At 29.4% G+C, this 11,231-nt stretch overlaps 1 protein-coding gene across 1 annotated transcript; it reads left to right on the forward strand.

Moving 5' to 3' along the window:
• Positions 1 to 8,024: 8,024 nt before the first annotated feature.
• LOC111033737 lies at positions 8,025 to 9,413 on the forward strand. Its single transcript, XM_022314637.1, has 2 exons — positions 8,025 to 8,046; positions 8,407 to 9,413. The coding sequence occupies exons 1-2, from the start codon at positions 8,025 to 8,027 to the stop codon at positions 9,411 to 9,413; spliced, it is 1,029 nt and encodes a 342-aa protein (XP_022170329.1).
• Positions 9,414 to 11,231: the final 1,818 nt, after the last annotated feature.

The following is an 11,231-nucleotide window of genomic DNA, read 5'->3' on the forward strand; positions in this document are numbered from 1 at the left end:
ACATCGCTGTTATTGTATTGTTATTGCACCGATTTTGTCTGTCTATTTAAAATTGTTTGTTTGTATTCCACTACATATATATGACGTGTGTACATATTTTGCACACTTTCCAAACCATCTGGTCTGCTGGCTTTGAAAATACAAAAGTCGAACATTTTTGAAGAAATATTTTCATGAATATTGTTCTCCCAACAATGTGGAGATAATATAATTATATGTTCCCCGCACAATGTTGAATTGATCTGAAAAGCGAAAAATGTAACTAAATTCAACTGCGCTTACTCAAAATGTGATCGTCTAAGACGATATTAGAGATTAAGATCTAGGTTTTGACAAATTTGAAGAGTTTTATAATAATAAATAATTGTTTTCAGTCAATACCCAATTCAACGGAGAAGTTGCAATATTGTGTATGTATAATAATATTATACTATCATATAGGTAATACAACGTTAGACTTTGTAACTCCTTCATTGGAAAATATTTTTATATACAAGATTTGCAGTATTATCTCGAAAATAATCTCCTCTTAGGATTTGGAAAATACATGTTTGAACTCTGATATTGATTTAGATTGTCTTAGATCCTACAATTTTGGATTTCACTTGGTGGGATTTCGGTTTATTGCTCGTTTGACAGATGGATATAGTAAAAGCCATTCCGACTATATATAATAGTACCACTATAGCGAACATCTAATTATCCAATTATTATTACCTGTTGCAGCCAAAAACCTGCGTGCGTGCAACGAATGACTCCGCTGAGGGTTGAAAAAATTGTATACGTCAGAGTGTCAGACTGTTGCAGGTGGTCGTGACCTCGAATCGAAACACCAACATCGGGCAGATGGGAGCAGCACACCCATATTATAGGTAAGTACCTATATAAGTGTCGGTGCAGGTGCTTACTGACGAATTGCATTTGTGTTTAAGTATAATGTATAATATGTAGAGTACAATATTGCAGTTCTGCATTAATGCAAGTTAGTGGTTCATGATATAATATATACTATAATTTAAGGCCGTCAATCAATGAATAGATAATAGATTTATTGTTATTATTATGATATGATGATCACAATGTTGAGAGACAAATAAACCAACAATCTTATTCATGAAATATTGTTTTTAGTACTTGTTAGTTGTCTCTTTTTTTTGTCTATAGCTTAGTTTTTTAATCAAATTAGGTTAATTTTAAAATATCTAGTAAATTAACTATATTTTTATTCGATCATAAATAAAATATATTAATATGGAATCGGTCACAGCCATGTAAAATTTTGTTTGTACTGAACAAATCAAATACTCGATTTGTTTTCAGACTTCTATATTTCATGCGTCTATTTTCATTCGTCTATTACTTAAGCAATTTAAAAAATTTTAGTTTTACATTTTTTAGTTGTTAGATGGGTGATCGTGGAATCAAATAAACGAATCATAGTTTTTCTTTTTACTTTAAACCAGTTTTCGGGGTATTTGATATACAACGTTGTCGCATAATATACATAGTATTCATAGGTCTGAACACTCTAAACACTTGGAAAATACCATAAAATCATTTCTCAGAGTCAACTCAAAATCAAATAAAAATCCGAAAACATCTCAACTGAGCTTATACATTATATTTTCGTATTCACATATTATGGTCTTATTTTTTAAAATAAAATCTATTGTAAATAAGGCTCTGTTTTTATAGACTCCGGTTATACTATAATACCTGCTCAAGTAAATAATATTATGCAATGTTTTTCAGGTTATTATCTATACTTATACGAGCTATACCATTAAATATGTAGTGGCATACTAAAAAACCATGTCCATCTGCAGTTATAAATAAAATAATATGTTAATTTTATATTATTCATTAAGACTTCGAACGTAATTATTTTATCTCCCAGTGTTAGTTTTAATATTTCATAGTCCATCGTTAGCTCTCGTAGTTAAATATATAATGTTTATGACATATGACACATGATGTGCTACTGAAGCTCTGGAATATATAAAATATGGTTTAATCATTAATTTACAACATTTTCACTTCGATACGTTTGTAAAACCACTGATATTATGATGAATACATTTGTCTTTACGAGGCTTAACAGTATACACTTTGATGTTTGTTTATACAAATAAAACAAATTTTAAATTTGTATTGACTAACTTTTAATAATGTGTTGAATACTTGAATATAAATAAAGAAACATGTATCTACATTGGTGGATTTATGGGGAGTATAAGTTCCATAATCAAGGAATTTATTTTGTTTATTTATTATATTCCTATATAAATTTGATCTTATTGTATAATATCATATAAGAAAAAAAGTACTAATATATTGAAGATAATATTTTTTTTTAAATTGTTGGTATCTCGAAGTAGATAAAGTTGGTACATATGAACCAGCTATTATTAAAATTAAAAATTGTAATGCTCCGTTCTGCTTAATGAATGGCCAACATTTTTTTGCATAATTTTAAAGAAAATGTGGATTTTTATTAAAATATGTAATTAATGTAAACTATACAAAAATATGCATGATAAACATTTCTTAATAAATTAACAGTGATTTTTTTAGTGTGATTCATAAAGATTATTTATGAAAATCCATGCTCATCAACGTATGGAAATTTGTATGTATACTTAATTATTATATCAAACGCAGTCGAGTCTCGATAACTCAGATTTCAATAACTCGAAGATCTTGATAGCTAGAATTTTTCTTGCCCATTGAAGTGAATTTAAGTTGTGCTTGGAGTAAATAAATCGGGAAATTCATTAGTTGAATTTATTTTTATTTCCTTAAGATACGAGTTATCGAGATTCAACTGTAATATTCATACGAAATTTCTTGATAATAACAGGCCAGTTTAAGCCGTTTTAGGTGCCTAATATCTCACCTATTTATCTAGCCATGAATGTTGTTTATTTACCTATCATTTGAATGCATTCAGTATAATCATCAATGAATGGCTATGAATTACAATTCACGTTACAGTTACGATGTATGTATATTTTTTGGACACATTTTTCTATAATAATTATTAACTATCATTTATCACCATTGATTTTATAAAACAAGTTATTATAATCAATGTTATTACGCATAAAAAACTATACATAGTTATAGGCTCGAAGAAAATATGTACCACAGATAGGTAATACCCAGTTAATAAATGGTATATGTACTATTATAACAGTTAATATGGCTGCAGAATAATTTATTGACGATTCAAATTTCTAAATAACTATGCACGCTTGTCTATTAATATAATTGAATGCTACAATAGTAATATTTTATCCGATATATTATTATAAATTGACCGATCGTAATCGCTATTATGAATATAAATATCTAATCGTAAGACAATAATAAAATAATATGTGTCGTCATAAGTCCTCGTGATAATAATGATTGACTAATTAATAATCTGAACATTTAATCATCTTTCATATGCTCTATTGTTTATTCAAAGGTCATGACCTCAGTAATATATTATTAAATATATTAAAATGACCTATTATAACCACAGTACTCCATGAAATACGGATTATAACGGTCTTCCTATTTCTTCGTCTCGCAATTTTATTGTGGAAAACCGTGAGCTCAATTTTAAAAGTAATATTTTTTAGTCGTTGTTAAATTTGTATTAATTGTGTTATTGAATTAAAGATGACCATGCTAAATAATATAGAAGCACCACGAAGAAAGCCTTATGATAAATCGCATTAATATTGATAAAGTTTTTGAGTTTTATATATTAATATATTATAATTACTAATATCTAGAATACATGAAAAATTAAATTGTTCTTATGGTTGATGTAAAAAGTATACAGAATAGTCTAGAAAAGTTGTTCTTAAGCTGTTATTTATGCTACTACACTAATGCCGGGAGACCATGGCACTTTCGGTGGTTTTGGTCACGGACATAAGATAATTTTCTTGTAAAAAATCTAAAAAAAAATGTTATTCGATAGAAAATTGGAAGAGGTTCCGAGGATTTTCCTTAGCAGTCCGTGTACTTCGCTGGTCCAGACCAAGAAAACCGTGTTCTCAAAGGAATTGATGTATGTTGGATGTATGTTACACTATGTTGTGTACCTATACATCTAAGTCTATTAAATCCATAGTGTAGGAAATTAATAGCTATCAAAAAATAAATAAATAGAACATGTTTTTACAGTGAATTTAATTTCGCATTCTCACCAATGCATTTTAGTTCTACGTAAGGCAAATGAAAATCGAATAGTTAATTCCTTAAAAATAAAAAGTATAATATGTTTAAATACTCGGATCAAATGTAAATATTTTGTTGTATACAAGATGATACATTCATCCTTCAAATGTCTACACTATGATATTATATATGTGTCAAATACACAGAAAAAAATTTTACTCCGGAGAATCATATAAGAATATTTGTTTTTATTAAAAAAAAAATACGAACTCGAACAATATAGTAAAAGAAAATTTAAAAAACATTTTTTATTTTCGAAAATGTTGTTTTTCAATATCATAGAAGTAAGGAGATCGGTGGCGCACAGTTATTTTGGCCAAAACAAACCAATGTTTTATCCATCATACTTATCGACTTTGTAATACTAATACTTTTTAGAACTGATTTGAATTTTTTATTATGTCTACTTGAGATCGGTCAGTCTACTTTTCACAATTTCATCCCTTGACTACAATACCTTTAGTTTGAATATTCAAGAGTTGATTATTCTGAATATAATTCAGAAATCTTAAAATGCGGACTGACCGATCACAAGTAGACACTATAACGAATTCGGATCAGTTGGCTAAAATATTATGGCATTATTAGGTCGATCGGTAGGATGGACAAAAAGTGCATACAAATTATCATAAATTGTTTACCGTTCACTGGTGCAACGCCCAGTAGATAACTTGTACATGAGCGTAGGGGAAAGCTCCGTCATTTCTTTTATGTAAAGTCACACACATTAATCATCACTTACTATGCACACATTTACAATACCCGCATGTAGGGAATTTGAAAATTGCCTATTTCGAACTCCTTGAAAACTGTCTACATCCGAGGCCCTTAAGTAAAAAAATACTTTCAAAATAAGTTAAAGTTTTTCAAAATAATGAGCTTGGATACTTAAATGAATCACCTTAGTTATTATTTTTTACTATTTATGAACATTTTTTGAGACCGTGTTCTTAAATGCTAAAAGTATTAATTATTGTGATTTCAATTTATAATCAATTCATTGATAACCGATAAGTGTTATTTTATTGACAGAGATATTTAGTTATATAAATTTGTCTCTATTTTTCAGATTAGAAGGTGAATGTTTATTGATTTTACGGTCGATTTATTTCTCAGATTTTGAGAAAGATTTTCAGATACATATATATTGGTGGTTTTACGCCTGAATTGACTTGTTTCTATTTATTTTACTTACTTACTAAAAACGATTTCACCCACAAAATGTTAACCAAAAAAATAATAAACTCTCAGTTTTTAATTTAAACACGACCGTGACCTAATCACACTTATTTCAATCTGTGAAATTAAAAAGCAACAACAGCTACTTGCAATTAAACAAAATATTTTTTATAATAATTACTTATTTATCGCACTTTTATTTTTATAGTTCTTATTTCTTACCACTGTTAATGCCAAACCATATTCATTTCCTAGTTTTTGTTTAAGCGTATTCAATATTTTTATAATAAGACTTCAGATCTCCCCCTCCCCCAAAAAATTTCAAATGTTATTTGCACACCGGTAAATCAAAGGTTTGACCTGCATTCTATTTTTTTTAACATGACATATATTTTGAAGAAGAAGGTTAGGTTTACACTTTTAGTATATATATATAACATATTTGATAAGATTGTCTTATTTGTGGAATTTTATTTCATACAAAATAAAATTGACTTTGAGCTATATCGTAGAATCAAATTATTAAACTTTATTATGTATCGCTATTATTAAATATCTACATGTATACATAATGTATACAAATACTATAAATATTTTTATTTGATGATGGAGTTACAATACAAAAACGTTTAAGTCTATTAAATAATCATATCGGAGAATAAAAACGCTCATAAATCGTAATATAGCCACAATAAACATAATAATAGGTATCAGGAATATGACTGCGACGTCTGTTAGTGTATCATGCACACAAAACCTAAAATATTTTTTTTTATTCTCCTAGTTTTAAAAAGTAGAGAAGGAGAAGAACATTATGGACTTCCTAAATAGGTGTATTTACGAGTATATGCGTTGAAACTGTGCTCTATAATCTGATCAAACATGTATACATACTTATTATAGCAGCCTTATAATTGAAGAACTAATAATTACTCGCCCCTCCCAAGCTCAGTCATAGTTTGTACATCGTATAAAATTGTTAATTATAGTAAAGAAAAGTTTGTCGTCAACGGAAATCGAACTACAATATATCAATCGGTGTATCAAAATCGATCAATTTGATTTATGAATATTCATAAATCATAATTAATCAAATACGTATCGATATAAATTATTAAAAAAAGGTGTGATCTTCTAATCTAACAACCAGAATGCGTCTTGCACCCTCTTTTTAACTAAAGCATTTTATTGCAACTGGCTCCAGATGGTTTAACTTAGGAGAGTTTATTAAGTCGAAACATCTCTTTATATCAACTAATTAAGTGATTTATGCATATAGATGACAAATAAACGATAAACAATTCATATCAGTGAAGTATTTTATTCGTTACATTGAATGTAATCATTAAAATAATATATATTTAAATATACGTAAAATACTAAAATCCACTGCTTACATCATACTATTATTATTCATTAATAATGATCTAGCATAACAATAACATGTTTTGAAATCTAATGAATTATTGTCTTTTTCGAAACCATTTGTTCCTAGATATCTCATTCGATGTTTAAAAATTTAATACCTACCTACCTACCTATAGTTTTATTGGGTGCTAGTGTGGATATGCGCATGCGTATTATGGGAAGACTAAAATCGGTGCACCACTGTCTTAAATAGTGGAGTACTTATAGGTACTTATCAATACAATTATTATATCCATGTATAATATTTTATATTATTCTGAAGTTATTAATAGGTATTCAGAATTTTAGAAATATTTTCAGATCAACTACTATAGATAATCTAAACATAGACAGAGACATATATGTGTATTGTGTATATACACATACATATGGATGGTTACACTCATTTCGACCGTTTCATCTACCTACACCACGGCGGACGACGTAACGTGAGTTCAACATTAACATTCACTGGTTGTCTGACCTAATGCCCGGCCACACATACGGCACATAATATATAGGTATTAATATACCTATACCTATTAAATATATCTGCGACAATTTGTAGCAATATACCTGAGTACACGGCTCGTCTAGCACATCGGATATGTATAAATATATTATGTATATATATATATAGGGTAATTCCGCGGACACCGGAAGACCGGACGCGAATGCCTGTCGCCGGATTCGGCATCAACCGGTATCGACCCCGGTTTGGCCAAACCCGGTATACCGTTATATGCGTTACGATTACGCGCGATGTCCCACAGTCGAGTACATTACTATGATACTGTATTTTTTTATTATTATTATTATTTGTATAAGTTATCTAGGAGGTGTGTATACACGGTACAGTGTACGTAATATATTATACCGGATACCAGGTATATTGCTCTTTTCCGTGAATTCGTCCAGACAGTTTTCTTTCTTTTTGCATCGGTCTAGCTTGGCGCCACCACCGGACTCACGCGGGATGTGTTAACGAGATTTTTCACGAAAGATCGGTCAACATATCTTCTAGGTTTTATTTCAATTAATTTTTAATCTCCGGCAATGCCATATTATCCTATGTAAAGTTAGGTATACTACCAAAAAGTCCGAGGTAAAAAAGTCCTAGGAAAAAAAGTCCGAGTAAAAAAGTCCGTAGGTAATAAGTCCGAGGAATAAAAAGTCCGTGGTTAAAAAGTCCGAAATATAAAATGTCAACGGTGAAAAAGTCCGGTACATATAATTAGGTAAAAGGAAAAATACCATGTGATGCACAATCAAACTTCCAATTAGTATAAATATAAATTGTAACTAAATTATTTACCTGACAAAATTAATAAATAATCTCGTATGAAAAACTTGTGACAAGCCGAGTCAGATATTTGCGGAAGCTGTAAGTCAAATACCAGCCGAAGCTCTAATGTTCTTACCAAAAGAAAGTGTAGTAAAACGAACAATTAGAAACCAAAGAACTAAAAATAATCCTGCTTTAAATTGCATAAATGATATTGTTATAGAAGGTAAATACAATTTATTATTAAAATATAGGTACCTAGCCATTATTTTTTGTTATAGCGTAACCTAATTTTTCAGATGATTGGGCTTTAGTTAATGGTCAACAGTTTTTATTGGCTGATAATAAATCAACAACTGGTGAAAGAATTGTATTGTTTGCAACAAATGACAGCTTAAAAATGTTGACAGAGGCCAAAACGTGGTATTGCGATGGTAATTTTAACCTTAGTCCTAAATATTTTTTACAACTTTATGTTATAAGAGTTCAAAAAAATGATTCATATATAACTGCAGTATACTGTCTTCTTGAACGCAAGACAATGTCTATTTATGAAGAAATGTTCAAACTTATTTTAAATAAATGTGAAGAGCACGAATTATTTCCCGATCCAACCCACTTAAATGTTGATTTTGAAAAAGCTCTAATTTCTGCCGCTCAAACGATTTTTGATTCAAATTTGACTATAAGAGGCTGTTTTTATCATTTGTGCCAAAGTTCTTACCGAAAAGTTCAAGATTTAGGGTTAATCAAAATGTATAAAAATAACGACGAATTTAGTCATTTTTGTGGAATGTTGGACGGCCTTGCATTTCTTCCTCTTGAACATGTTTTCGAAGGAATGGCTTACCTTAAAACAATTGTTTCTCCTGAAGGAGAAGATCTTTTAAATTATTTTGACGCAACCTACGTAAATGGACCACTTAGAAAAGTAGGGGCTGGTACCAAATTCAAATTTAAAAAAATAAGTCCACTTTTTCCACCGAATACTTGGAATGTACATAAAACAACGATGAATGGTGACCACCGAACGAATAATATATGCGAATCGTGGAATAACAGATTTAGTCATTTAGTTGGCCACAGTCATCCGACTATTTGGACACTTATCCGAAAAATGAGATTGGAAGTAGCGGCAGATAAAGCGAAATTAGCTATCGACAGCATGGGAGAGCCAGTAAAAAAAAAAAAAAATTCAACACATATCCGACTAGTTACTTTATGCCAAAGAATAGCTAATCATTCAATTACCATTGAAGAATTTTTAGAAAAAGTTGGTCATAATATCAGAACAAGGCCTAGATAAACATTATAATTATTAAAATATTTTTTACATATTTATATAAACTGTAATTTTTTTTTAAATATTATTTTTTTGACGACAGTTGAATTTTTTTAAGGTTATTATACTAAGTACATAATAATAATCATTGACTTTTTTTTAAATATTGTTATGTAAATAATATAATATATTACCGGACTTTTTTATCTCGGACTTTTTTACTCCGGACTTTTTAGGCTTAGGACTTATCTACGGCGGACTTTTTATGCCTCGGACTTTTTTACCCGGACTTTTTTTCCTAGGACTTTTTTACTTTGGACTTTTTTACCGCGATTCGTAAAGTTAGTATGCCGCAATACATATTCCTTGATAGAATTTTTGGAAATCATTTTCCTAGTTGTTCATCTCGTTTTAAATTCACCTTTAAATTTGACAGAATAATATATACAGTCATACACACATACAGAAGTGTTTACATATTGGCATATTAGAATATAATTGTCAACGTTCCACAGCCCTCTATTCAGAACTACCAATTACATGAGAAATTAACTCATAAAACGTATGATGTCACATCTCCACCTTTCATGTTTAATTGTTATTTTATTTATTTAATCATTCACGTCATAAGTATTACTGTTGGGTGGTCTCTTAAAATAAAATAGTTTATGTTCAAAATATTATATATACCAGCATCAGTGTATCACATTATAAAATGCTTATTGCAAATATACCTTTATATAGATCGTATATTTTAAAAATAAATGTTAAAAAAAATATATTTATTTATTGTTCATGTTTATCTTTTTTTTGTGCATCGGTATCTTATAATTTTACAATCAACCATACAAAAATCTAATACGTACGATAAGACCAATGCCTAATTATGTCTAAATACTTATAAATTTTATCATATTGTACTATCTTATGAAAAATATAAGTTAGAAAAGCTCATTCTATATTGGAACTAAATTCTCGGTTTCTAAACTTATTTTAATACAGCTCAATAAACTATAAAATAATACCATGTACAGTTTTGGTGGGTACAATTTACAGTAACTACGGACTATTCATAAATGTCCTAATATTGACAATATTGTAACAATATTAATCTATATTATATTCTATACTGCTAACTAACGAATCGACACAGAGGGAATGTACGCAAGGTTAGATTAGGTGGTTAGGCTGGTGTTCTTAACTTATATTTTTAGAAAATCGCCTTATGAAGTTTAGTGTCTACATATACGATTGTGCTTGATCTCTACAGACAGTGCAGAGTAGGTGTGTGAACAACTCTGGAGTAAAATAATATGATAACTACTTAGCGTGTGTGAAACATATAGTAATGGTGTGAAATAAAATAATATTATCACCGGTTTGTGTGTGTAGTCAAACCAAGTAGTACACCATCGCGTATTGTTTTACACTTCTACCGGTAGTAATAGACTGTTTTTATGCAGACGTGCAAGTCGATCTAATTATGTGATAAGGAAATGCTGAAAAATATATATCCATCTAAAATGCACGAAAAATAAAAACAAAACAGTTTGTTTGTATTTTACTCACTCGTAGAAAAAAAAATCACTTTACAATTGTGCCAAGGTTGAGGTATTTGGATGCACACGAAAAATAAAATTCTACTGTAAGCTAATCTCTAAAAGCAATTAGATAAGTGCTGTAAGCTTTATTGATGTACGATGGTATGCGGTTTTACCTTTGTTCCTTCTACATTAGATATAAAATATTCGATTTGAATAAACTTCATAGACTATACTATACAAGTACGTTTATCCTGGCACTGTTCTTTTTAATAGGCAAGAACGTAAAATATCTGAAAGA

Source organism: Myzus persicae, unplaced genomic scaffold (assembly GCF_001856785.1).
Source record: "Myzus persicae strain clone G006 unplaced genomic scaffold, MPER_G0061.0, whole genome shotgun sequence".
NCBI lineage: Eukaryota > Metazoa > Arthropoda > Insecta > Hemiptera > Aphididae > Myzus > Myzus persicae.